The sequence below is a fragment of the Canis lupus genome, chromosome 13 (genome assembly GCF_011100685.1).
Source record: "Canis lupus familiaris isolate Mischka breed German Shepherd chromosome 13, alternate assembly UU_Cfam_GSD_1.0, whole genome shotgun sequence".
Taxonomy (NCBI): domain Eukaryota; kingdom Metazoa; phylum Chordata; class Mammalia; order Carnivora; family Canidae; genus Canis; species Canis lupus.
This window is the reverse complement of record NC_049234.1, coordinates 5,166,375-5,179,884: the sequence shown is the minus strand read 5'-3', so window position 1 is coordinate 5,179,884 and position 13,510 is coordinate 5,166,375. Positions and strand designations below refer to the sequence as shown.

Genomic DNA, 13,510 nt, shown 5'->3' with positions numbered 1-13,510 from the left:
AGAAATACAAAAATATCCAGACTCGACAAGTAAAATTTACAGTGTTTGGCATCTAAGATACAGGCATTTAAAGAGTCAAGAAGCACAGAGCATAACAAGAATAATCGATCAAACCAACCAAAAACTGACAGAGATGTTGAAATTAGCAGAAGAGGACATCAAAACAGTTATTACAGAGCATGTACTCTACATGTACAAAAACTTAAGTAGATCATAGAAAATATTTTTGCAAGTCCAAAATTGAAATTCTAGACATAAAAACAATGTCTGAGACCAAAAAATAAAAAAAAAAAACCACGAAATGGTATTAACAGCAGATGACATTGCACACACACACACACACACACACACACACACACAAAGAGTAAACTCAAAAGCACAGCAATTAAACATACTTAAAATGAAAAGCAAAGAAAAAAAATTTGGTTTAATCAAAAGAACATAAGTGAGCTGTAGAACAACTTCAGGCAGCCTTATGTATGGGTAATGGGAGTTCTTGAAGGAAAAAGAAAGAAAAGCCCAATAAAAATATCTGAAGAAATGATGGCCAAAATTTTCCAAAACCCTACAAAAACTATAAACTCACAGATCCAAAAAGTTCAAAAAGGTTCAAAACACAAGAAACATGAAGAAAAATACACAAAGAAAATCATAATTTTCATATAACCAAGGATAAAAGAATTATCTTAAAAGCAATTAGACAGAGACATCTGGGAGGTGCAGTCAGTTTATCAACTGACTCTTGGTTTCAATTCAGGTCGTGATCTCAGGATGCTGAGATGGAACCCTGCAGTCAGCTCTGCAACTCAGCGCGGAGTCTGCTTAAGACTCTCTCTGCCCCTCCTATCCCACCCATGCTCATGCATGCTTTCTCTCTCTGACTCTAAAATAAATAAATAAATCTTTAAAAATGCAATCAGAAAAAAAGGACATATTATATACAGAAAGACAAAGATGAGAATGGTATAATCACATTTTTAATTGGAAACAGTGAAACAACATCTTTAAAAAACTGAAAAACAACCCTCAATGTAGAATTCTATACCTAGAAAAAAATGTTTAAGAAAAATAAGCAAAATTTTCAGCACAAAAAGTTGAAAGTATTCGTCAGCAGCAGACTCACACCACAATAAATATTGAAGGAAATATTTCAGGCAGATAAAATGTTACCATATAGAAATACAGATCTATGAGAAGAAATGAATAGTACCAGAAATGATAATGACACATTAATATGCAGTATTTCTCTTATTATTTAAAACTCCTTAAAAGATAAACTTTTTAAACAAAAAAGAGTAACAGCATCTTGTGGGATTATTTAAACTTTTTAAGCAAAAAAGAATAACAGCGTCTTGTGGGGTTATAAAATAAGTAAAAGTAAAATACATCACACTATAACATAAAATCCAAAGAGTAGAAATGGAAATGCATTATTGGAAGGTTCTTATACTTGGCAGGATATAAAATCAATGCACAGAAATAAGTGGTATTTCTATATGCTAACAATGAGACAGAAGAAAGAGAAATTAAGGAGTCAATCCCATTTACAATTGCACCCAAAACCATAAGATATCTAGGAATAAACCTTACCAAAGAGGCAAAAGATCTGTACTCAGAAAACTATAGAACACTTAAGAAAGAAATTGAGGAAGACACAAAGAAATGGAAAAACGTTCCATGCTCATGGATTGGAAGAACAAATGTTGTTAAAATGTCTATGCTACCTAGAGCAATCTATACAATCAATGCAATCTCTATCAAAATACCATCAACTTATTTCACAGAGTCGGAACAAATAATCCTAAAATTTGTATGGAACCAGAAAAGACCTCGAATACCAAAAGATTGTTGAAAAGGAAAACCAAAACTGGTGGCATCACAATTGTGGACTTCAAGCTCAATTACAAAGCTGTAATCATCAAAATAGTATGGTACTGGCACAAAAACAGACATATAAATCAGTGGAACAGAATAGAGAAGCCAGAAACGGACTCTCAACTCTGAAGTCAACTAATCTTCGACAAAATAGGTAGGAATATCCAATGGCAAAAAAGAAAGTCTCTTCAATAAATGGTGCTGGGAAAATTGGACAGCCATATGCAGAAGAATGAAACTGGACCATTTCCTTACACCATACACAAAAATAGACTCAAAATGGATGAAAGACCTAAATGTGAGACCTGAAACCATAAAAATCGTAGAGGGGAACACAGGCAGCAATCTTTTTGACCTTGGCTGCAGCAACTTCTTGCTGGACATGTCTCCAAAGGCAAGGAAAACAAGGGTAAAAATGAACTATTGGGACTTCATCAAGATAAAAAGCTTTTGCGGAGAAAAGGAAGCAGTTGACAAAACCAAAAGGCAAACTACAGAATGGGAAAAGATATTTGTAAATGACACATCAGATAAAGAGTGAATATCCAAAGTCTATAAAGAACTCATCAAACTCAACACCCAAAGAACAAATAATCCAGTCAAGAAATGGGCAGAAGACATGGACAAACATTTCTCCAAAGAAGACATACAAATGGCCAACAGACACATGAAAAAATGCTCAACATTACTTGGCATCAGGGAAAATATATCAAAACCACAATGAGATACCACCTCACACCAGTCAGAATGGCTAAAATTATTAAGTTAGGACGACAGATGTTGGCCAGGTTGCGGAGAAAGGGGAACCCTCGTACACTATTGGTGGGAATGTAAGCTGATGCACCCACTCTGGAAACAGTATGAGAGGTCCTCAAAAAGTCGAAAATAGAGCTACCCTATGACCCAGCAATTGCACTAGTAGGTATTTACCCCAAGATACAAATATAGTGATCTGAAGGGGCACCTGCACCCCAATGTTTATAGCAGCAATGTCCACTATAGCCAAACTATGGCAAGAGCCCAGATGTCCATGAACAGATGAATGGATAAAGAAGATGTGGTATAAATATACAATGGACTATTACTCAGCCATCAAAAAAATGAAATCTTGCCATTTGCAATGACGTGGATGGAACTAGAGGATCTTATGGTAAGCAAAATAAGTCAATCAGAGAAAGACAATTATCCTATGATCTCATTCATACGTGGAATTTAAGAAACAAAACAGAGAATCATAGGGGAAAAGAGGGAAAAAAAAACAAACAAGATGAAATCAGAGAGGGAAACCCACCATAAGAGACTCTTAATCATAGGAAACAAACTAAGGGTTGCTCAGTTTGGGGATAGGGTAACTGGGTGATGAACATTAAGGAGGACAAGTGACTAAATGAGCACGGGGAATTATATAAGACTAATGAATCACTGACCTCTACCTCTGAAATCAATAATATGTTATATTATTATATATAATGTCATATTAACTGAATTTAAATAATGTTTTTTTAAAAAGGAATATTCTTATACTACACGTAAAATGATATAGTATTGATTAAGGCTGATGATGATAATTTAAAGATGTATATCACAAATCCTGAAGCAATTAATAAAATGCCAAAACAAAGAACCAACAAAGCTATAAAACAGAGTCAACAAAGTTAATGAGTCAACAAAGGAGATAACCTGAATTATAACAAGTGCTTAAGTAATTCAAGAAGACTAAAAAAACCCAAAAATCAAAAAAAAAAAAAATCAGATGGTACAAGTAGAAAAAAGCAAAATGATATAACCAAACAAACCATATCAAAAATTATATTAAATGTAAATTATCTAAGCACCCTAATTAAAAGGTAGAGATTGAGAGATTATGAGTTGAATAAGAAAGCAAGGCCCAATTATATGCTGCCCATAAGAAAAATACTTTAAATATGAAAACAAATTAGACTAAAGTAAAAGAAAACTGTAAACTATGTTAATATTCTCTATTAAAGAAAGAGTGGCTTTATTAAGATTTGACAAAGTGGATTTCAGAGCAAAGATTATTACCAGGAACAAAGGAAGTCATTAAGTGATTATAAAGGGGTCAATTAATTAATAGGACATAATAATCCTAAATGTTTATGCATTTAAAACAAAAATAAAAGATATAAAACAAAAGCAAAAATACAGAGAACTGCAAAAGGAAACAGACTAATTCAAATATAGTTGTATATTTCAATATCCCTCTCTTAATTGATAAAATAAGTAAGCAAAAGATCAAAAAGGATATACTAGACTTGAACTACTCTATTAACCAACTTGACTAAAAGGACATTTAAAAACACTTTACCAGGAAATTAAAGAATGTACATTCTTTTCAAGTACACACAGACATTTGCCAAAATAAACCATATTCTGGTCATAATATAAGTATGAATATGTTTCAAAGGATTCAAGGTATTCAGAGTATGCCTAGGACCACAACAGAATTAAATTAAAAATCATAAACATAGAGATCTCTGGAAACATACTTCTAAACTACTCATGGGTCAAAGAAGAAAAGGAAAACTTGAAAGTACTTTAAATTGAATGAAAATGAAAGACAATCTATCAGAATTTGGGGGATGTCATCAAAGAAATACTTAGGGGAAACTAACAGCACAAAATCCTATATTAGAAAAATAAGAGACATCTCAAAGCAAAGACCTCAGCTCCCACCTTAAGAAACCAGAAAAAGAGAAAATTAGCAGCAGAATTAAAGAAAATATAAATATCAAAGATGATATCAACAACTGAGAAAACTAATGAAACAAAAAACTAATTATTTGAGAAGATTGTTAAAACTGATAAATTTCTAGCCAAACTATGAAGGAAAAAAAAAAGAGAAAAGATACAAATTACCACCATCAGAAATGAAAGAGGTAGCATCACTACAGAATCTACAGATATTAAAGAATAATAATGGAATACTGTGAACAGGTTTATGCCAATAAATTTGACAATTTGTGAGGTTCTGGAGGAATTCCTTGAAAAACACGAAAGCTCATTCAAGAAAAAATAAATGACTTCAATAATTCTATGTCTATTTAAAAAATTGAAACTCTACTATAAAACCTTCCCAAAAAATAAAATAGCATGTCCAGATGGCTTCCCTGGTAAAATTTACAAAATATTAAAAAGAATACCAACCCCACTGAAACTTTTCTAAAACACTGAATAGAAGGAAATATTTCTCAATTCATTTTATCAGGCCAGCATTACTTGATACTCAAATCCAGGAAACACATTACAAGAAAAAGTTACAGACACTAATAACAGTCATGAAGCAAAAGTTGTAAACAAGACCTTAGTAAATCAAACCCATTATTACATAAAAGGGATAATCCATCACAAGTAGATGGGATTTGTCCCAAAAATATATAACTGGTTTAGCATTTCAAATCAACCAATGTAGTTCATTACTACATTAACAAGCAAAGAGAAAACATGATTAATTCAATAGATGAAGAAAAAGTATTTGACAATTTCCATCATATATCCCTGATATAAAAACAAATAAACAAACAAAACTCTCAGCAAATTAGGAATAGAAGGCATCTATGAAAAGCTGATAGCTAATGTAATACTTGATAGTGAAAGACTGAATGCTTCCTCCCTAAAAGCAAGAACAAAACAGGATGTGTGCTCTCACCACTTCTACTCAGAACTGTACTGGAGTTTCTTGCCAATGGAACTTGTCAAGGAAAAGAAAAATAATCAGGTAAACCAGGAGGAAACATTAGGGGAAAAAAATGGAAAAGTATTAATTCTAAGCAAAACAAAATGAGAAACAGGAAATAGTAAGAAAATGGAGGGAAATGAAATCACACAGGAGAACAAATCCCCATAATTATGTCTAAGTAATGTATATACAGACATCACCTTCTTATTTTAAAACAGCCTAAATAAAGAATTGAGTGATAAAATACGAGTGAGGAGATAAATGTAAATTCTAAAGAACTTACCCAGAAAAGTATACTTTAAAACTGTTTTTGCTTATTTCAACAAAGCATTCCTTGGGGAGCATTAACATAGTCCCTAAAGTGCATGGATAAACTACAAAAATCTAGTATAAGACATCTCCTTAAGATTTCTTCTTTAAATTCCACAGTCTAGTGTTTATTTCATTAATGTTAAAACAAAAATAAAGGGTAATGCAGTTTCAAAAGCTATAAAACTATAAAACACTTTTAGACTCTTCTGGCTGGGAAAAGCCTCTTTCAAAAGGAAAGAAAACAGGGGCCAAAGGATGAGAAAGATGTACAAAGTTATAAAATTATATATAGTAATGGAAAAAGCAGTGTCACTGTTCTAACATTAATCAGTTGTGTGACTTTAAAAATGACCTTTAATCTCCCTGAATCTGAGTTTTCTGCATCTGTAAAATAAAACAATTAGACCAATTAATCTCTAAATTATCTTCATCATCTTTGAAAGTCTAAGATCCTATGATTCTAAACAAAATCATTAGCTAAAGGACATAAACAATGAGACAAATCTCTCTTTAACTGAAAGGAAAAATTAAAAACTTTTACCTAACATGAAGACACTAAAGGATTTTTGTTCATTAGTTAACATGAATATTAATTTCAGTTGTCTGCTTTATTTTATTCACAATTAGCTTAGCTATATTATAAGCTTAACTATAATAGAATTATATGTAATTTTCATTCTGTACCTTGTTCGAACGTAATGACACTCGACCTCCACAACGAGCACAGAACTTTGTTTGGCAATATGAACAGTTATGGCCACATCCATCAGCAAATTTTGTTTTGTGGCAAATACCACAGGTTGGGGCATCACCCTTCTGTTCTTGCTGCTGTTGTGATTCTTCTCCCATCTTCTTCACCTGCTCCTTGTACATTTCAAATTGCTGATGAAGTTTTCTGCAGAGAAAACAGGAAAGAAAAAATTAGTTTCCTGATGGCCTCAAAAAAATATTAATTATAACCATCTATATATAATTTTAAATCAAAAAAGTTCTTAAAATGGGAATAAAGAATAAAAATTTAATTTTCTGGTTATAGAATAACATTCTACATGGCACACAAGAGTGTTGCAACTAGTTCTGTCCTTTAATATACATGTAATATGAGAGGCAATTAATACATGCTAATAGAGATATCTTTGAGTTATAACTGTAAAATTTCTACCATTTATATTTTCAGTTATATGCCCCAAAATATTTAAAATATTATTTTTCAAAGGTTTAGCTTCAGAAATAGACTGAGCACATTTGACTTACACAGTGTAACCAAAACCTATGAACTTCAAATCATCAAGACAACTCTCAATTGGAGTGATCTTAAGAATCCAAACAGAGTGGAAAACACTGGATGAGTGCTCTAATTGTTTAAATCTATTCAACAGTCTGGTTATTAGTTGGCTTTAAAAACATTATGAAATGTTAGGAGACTAGCAAAGAAGGCTGTGCAAATAAAAGTAAGGCCAATTTTTATCTTAAAAACAAAACGAAAAAATGAGAAAAAGAGATGTCTAGAAATACATATTATTTACTCTTTTTAAAAAAAATTATTTCTTTATGATAGTCACACAGAGAGAGAGAGAGAGAGGCAGAGACATAGGCAGAGGGAGAAGCAGGCTCCATGCACCGGGAGCCCGACATGGGATTCGATCCTGCGTCTCCAGGATCGCGCCTGGGCCAAAGGCAGGCGCTAAACCGCTGCGCCACCCAGGGATCCCTATTTACTCTTTAAAAATAAATAGTGATAGGGGATCCCTGGGTGGCTCAGCGGTATAGCGCCTGCCTTCGGCCCAGGGCATGATCCTGGAGTCCCAGGATCGAGTCCCACAACGGGCTCCCTCCATGGAGCCTGCTTCTCCCTCTGCCTGTGTCTCTGCCTCTCTCTCTCTCTCTCTGTCTCTCATGAATAAATAAATAAAATCTTTAAAAATAATAATAATAAATAAATAGTGATAAAATTTCTCACCTCCATTATCTTCATAAAGGAAAATTTAAAATGTTTTAAAACTACAATTAACTCTACTTAGGACTTACAAAGCTGCAAATAATGTCACTGTCAATCTAAAAATGACAAAAAGCTAACTACTAATCTACAAAATCATAACTTTTCCTGAGCCCATCAGAGAGTTATGGATATAAGGCAAACAAATAATTTGAACTTCAAAGAGCAGCAAGCCCCTCCAAAGAACAATTAAATACACTGTTTCACCTTTGGCAGAGCAGGAGAGAAGGAGAAAAAGAAGCCATCTTACAAGCTGGTAAGAGGAAATCAGTTAAAATTTCAACAGACTGTAAAAGGTCAAGTGTGGGCCAACATAACAGTTTGGAATAGCTAGGGGCCCAGACTCAAGGAAAGTTCACTTTCACTCATAAGCACTTCCTGCAAGCCTCTACTGGTTACTTCTGAAGAAGACTGGGAGTAGGGCATAAGAACAAATAACTCTTTGGGGGTACACAAGTGCAAGTGTAAAAGAGGTACCTAGTGGCTGCTGGGCTACAGGCACAATTCCCCAGACTATCTCTCCTTAAAAAGCCAAAGCTATAAGCCACAGAGAGAAGGAAACTGTCATCCCCAGGAGAGAGGCAAAGATCCACTGCAACTAAGGAAAAGGTTAAAGGAAAAAATCCTCTACCTACAAAAAAAGGACAGGAAACCATCTTCAGCCAACATCCAATGCTCAAATCAAAGGTCTTGCATAACAAGGGGAGGGATGGAAACTCCTGTTCTAAACCTATTATAAATATAAGACAGATTTACTTCAATGGGGAGATGGGCCTAAGAACACTGAGCAAACTTCATTCATAAGGCCCAGATGGACAGGTCTTCAAAGCCTTCATCTTCAAAGATGAAGGGCAGGAAAACATAACCAAACACCCTGCCCCTGTCAAAAACCTAGAATCAAGAAATATGTATCAAGGGCAGCCCCGGTGGCTCAGCAGTTTAGCGCCACCTTCGACCCAGGGCATGATCCTGGAGTCCCAGGATCGAGTCCCACGCCGGGCTCCCTGCATGGAGCCTGCTTCTCCCTCTGCCTGTGTCTCTGCCTCTCTCTCCTTCTGTGTCTCTCATGAATAAATAAATAAAATCTTAAAAAAAAAAAAGGAAGAAATACGTATCAAGAGTCTACTTCTGGGGAAGAGGCAGGAGCATATGGAGTGATGGTCCCTGTGGAATAAACAGATGGAATTGGCTGAAAGGGTAGCAAAACACTGAAAAAAATTTCTGATACTCCTGCATACATCCTAAACACAATGCAGCAGTAGCCCACTGGAGGAATTTGGAGAAATTTAAAGATTATGAGGCACTAAAGATAATGATGGCAACAATAAAATCCAAACCTATCTGAACTTCTGACCTGATGACGATTTAATTCCCAACACTAACAATCTGACACTAACACTATTATGCCCACTTTAAGGCATAAATATAATTCAAAACCATGAAACCCAGGGAAAAATAGCAAGGAATAAACAACCCATTGTCAAGAGATAAAATAATTAATATAATTAGATTTAGAGATGACAAGGATGATGGAATTACCAGGATTATCAGACTTAAAAATGATTATAATTATGTATTATATATAGTTATATATAATTACGTATCATAATTATTAAGATAAAAAATTTATATAAAAAGGGGGACAACAGGCATGAACATGGGATGTTCATAGAATAGGATACTGAAGCAGAAAGATGGAAAGCATAAGAGTCACATGAAAATACTGGAAATAGAAAACATGGCATCAGAGATGAAGAATTTCTTTGATGGGCTCATGGACAGGCTTGAAAAAATAAAGGAAAATATCAGTAAACTTGAAATAAGTCAATGAAAAATATCCAAAGAAAAAAAGAGTTGGAGAAGGAAAGGAAAAAACAAACAGAGCATCCAAAGAGCTAAATTGATCTAATATAAAACTGGAGTCCCAGAAGAAGGAGAAAAATATTTGAAAGGATAATGACCATGACTTTTCCAAAATTAATGAAGACCACTAAATCACAGACACATATACCTCAAAGAATCCTTTGTAGGACACACCTAGATTCATCATAGTCAAACTGCTAAAAACCAAAGAAAACTATGAAAGCAGCCAGAGAAAATGACACATTATATATAGAGAACCAATGATAAAAGTTACAGAAGATCATCTTTCAGAAACCATGGAAGCTAGAAGACTTTGGAGTAGCATCCATACAAAGTACTGACAGAAAAAAATCTGTCAACCCAAGATCCCATATGCAGTGGAATTATGCTTCAAAAAATAAAGGTAAAATAAAGACTTTTCAAGAAAAGACAGGTTGAAAGAATTTATTGTCAGAAGACATTAACCAAAGGAATTTAAAATAAGTTCTTTAGGCAGAAAGACTATGATATTCCTTGAAAGTATCATATAGAACCTGGAAAATATAAAAATAAATGCTAATATTAAAAATAAAAAAGTCTCAAATCAATTTCCAAAAAAAGAAGAGAAAGTTAAACCCAAAGAAAGTATAAAAAGAAATTTTTTAAATTATAGAAGAAATCAATGAAACCAAATGCTGTTTCTTAAAAAAAAAAAATCAATAAAATTAATAAACCTCTAGTCAAAATGATCAAGAGGAGAAAAAAGGGAAGATAAAAATTACCTAGAGTAAGAATGATAGAAGGAAACATCACTACAGACTCCACAGTTAATCAAATAAAATGCAAAAGATTACAAGAGAAAACTATGGACAATTCCTTGCCCATAAATTCTATAACTTACATGAGAAATAGACTATAATAAAACAAACTACTTCCTTCAAAGACTAAAACCAGCTCACCTCACTTAAGAAGAAACAGATGGCCTGACAAGTCCCATATGTATTAAATAAACTTAATTCCTAGTTTAAAACCTTTAAAAATAAAACTTCCGTTCTCATCGGCTTTATTAATGACTTCCACCAAACATTTAAGGAAGAAATAATGCCAATTTACATAATCTCTTCCAGAAATAGGAAATAAGGGAAAACTTCCTAACTGATTTCCTAAGGCCAGCATTACTATGATACCAAAACCATATAAAAATATAACAGAAAATTATAGACTAATATTCCTTATGGGAAGTAGAAAAATCCTCAACACAACATTATCAAATCCAAAAATATGTTAAAGAATAATACATCACAAACAGGTGTACCAGGTTTATCCTGGGAATGCAAGGTTGATGCCACATTCTAAATTCAAGCAATATTAGTCACCATATTAACAGACTAAAGGGAACAAAACATATGATTATATCAAAAGATACTAAGAAAGCACTTGACTCAGCAAACTAGAAACAAATAGAAACTTCCTGAATGCAATAAGGCTATCTACAAAAAAGTCTACAGCTAACATCATATTGTATTGTGAAAAATTTAATGCTTTCACCAGGAACAAAGCAAGGCGTTCTCTCTCACTACTCCTAATCAACATTGGACTGGAAATCCGAGCCAGTACATTAAAACAATAAAAAGCATAGAGATTGGGAAGGGGGAGAAAAAAATTGTGTGCAGATGTCATAATGGTCTATATATAAAATCCTAAAGAAACTTCAAAAAATCTCCTATAATAAATGTGATTTGGCAAGGTCACAAGCCACAAACTAAGTATATTCCCAAAACTTGTATTTTAAAATACTAGCATTGCATAATTGGAAATCAAAATTTTAAAAAGTAGTCTGCAATGACATTAAAAAACAAAAGAAGGAAAACAGGTATAAATTGAACAAAATACATATAGGCTTTTTATGGTGAAAACTATAAATTGCTGGAAAAAAAGAATCAAAGGAGATCTAAGTAACAGGAGAAATATGTTATATTCATCAATAAGAAAACACTATATTGGGACGCCTGGGGAGCTCAATGGTTGAGCATCTGCCTTTGGCTGATGATCCCGGAATCTTGGGGTCAAGTCCCACATCGGGCTCTCTGCATGGAGCCTGCTTCTCCCTATGCCTATGTCTCTACCTCTCTCTGTCTGTGTCTCTCGTGAATAAATAAATAAAATCTTAAAAAAAAAAAACACTATATTGTCAAGATATCAATTCTCTTCAAATTGATCTCTCAATTCAATGTTCTCTCAATCAAAAACTCAGTATGATTTTCCCTTTTTTTTTTTTTTTTTTTTTGAAGAAATTGACAAGGTAGGGGGCACCTGAGTGACTCAGTGGTTGAGCATATGCCTTTGGCTCAGGTCATGATCCTGGGGTCCTGAGATCGAGTGCCACATTAGGCTCCTTGCAGGGAGCCTGCTTCCCCCTTTGCCTATGTCTCTGCCTCTCTCTGTGTCTCTCATGAATAAATGAACAAAATTAAAAAAAAAAAAATTGACAAGCTAACTCTAAAATTTATATAGAAAAGCAAAATTCCTACAATAGGCAAAATATTTTGAAAAACAAGTTTGCAGGACTCATACCACCTGATTTCAAGACTTACTATAAAAGCTACAGAATTAATCAAGTCAATACAGTATTAGCAAAGGACAAACACATACACCAGTGGAATAGAATAGAGTCCAAAATAGTCTAATACTTAAATGGTCATTAATTTTTTTCTAAAAAAAAAAAAAGGTATCAAAGCAATTTAATGGAAAAAGAATAATATTAAAAAAAAAAAAGAAAAAGAATAATCTTTAAAGCAATGAGAAATTCAAATGCAAAAAAAGTAATTGGAAACTCATGTGTTAAAAAATGAACCTCAACTCATACTTTACACTTTATACAAAAATTAATGCAACATATTACATAACTGCAATCAACAGGTTACAGAACTAAATATAATGACTCAAACTATAAAACTTCTAGAAAAAAACACTGAGGCAAGTTGTGGCCCTGAGTTAAACAAAGACTTCTAAGATAGGCTAGGCAAATATTTCCTCAATTGGATGTAAAAAATGTTAACCAGAAAGCAGCCATAGGCAACATGTTAAATGAATGTGTGTGGCTGTGTTCCAACAAAACATTATTTATAAATATGAAATTTTAATTTCATGTAATTTTTATAGTCACCAAATGTTATCTTTAAAAAACTTTTTTCTATGATTTTAAAATATGAAAACTGTACTTAACTCATCACCTACACAAGAACAGCCAGTAGGCTATATTTTGGCCTGTAGACCATAGTTTGCCCACTTCTATATCATATGAGTTCATTTATATGACATTCTAGAAAAGGCAAAGTTATAAGAACAAAAAATCAGGCCACTGGTCACTGGGGATTGCAGCAGAGCAAGGGAATTTATTACAAATGGGCACAAGGAACTTTTTGGGGTGAAGGAAATGTTCTATGCCTCGCTTATGGTAGTAGACATACAAGAGTCTGTTTTTTTCAGAATTCGCTAATTCCTCACAGGAGTGAATTTTACCGTAAATAAATTACATCTCAAAAACTTTAACTTTAAAAAAAGTTAGTTTCAAAGTGCTAACCTAAAGTCAGTAGGTAAATTAAAAATAGAACTCAATGAATGAGTCCATTATATCTACATACACATAGTTCCTTTTTCACACCTTATATCAATACATTTAAATAGCTCTGCCAGTTTTATTAACTTTTCCTGTAACTTCAGGTAACACAATGTTTTTTGCCCTGATTATCTCCCAACAAAAGTGAAGTTCTGCTAAAACAAAACAA

The 13,510-nt window shown here is 33.3% G+C and overlaps 1 protein-coding gene across 30 annotated transcripts in view; it reads right to left on the bottom strand.

The window, feature by feature from the left end:
- Positions 1-13,510, bottom strand: part of RIMS2 (regulating synaptic membrane exocytosis 2) — a 591,823-nt gene that overhangs the window by 476,641 nt on the left and 101,672 nt on the right. For all 30 annotated transcript variants that reach the window (XM_038555311.1, XM_038555266.1, XM_038555308.1 and 27 more), the window contains one exon: positions 6,569-6,779. In XM_038555311.1, the coding sequence (XP_038411239.1) occupies positions 6,569-6,779 (211 nt within the window). The remainder of the gene's footprint in view (positions 1-6,568; positions 6,780-13,510) is intronic.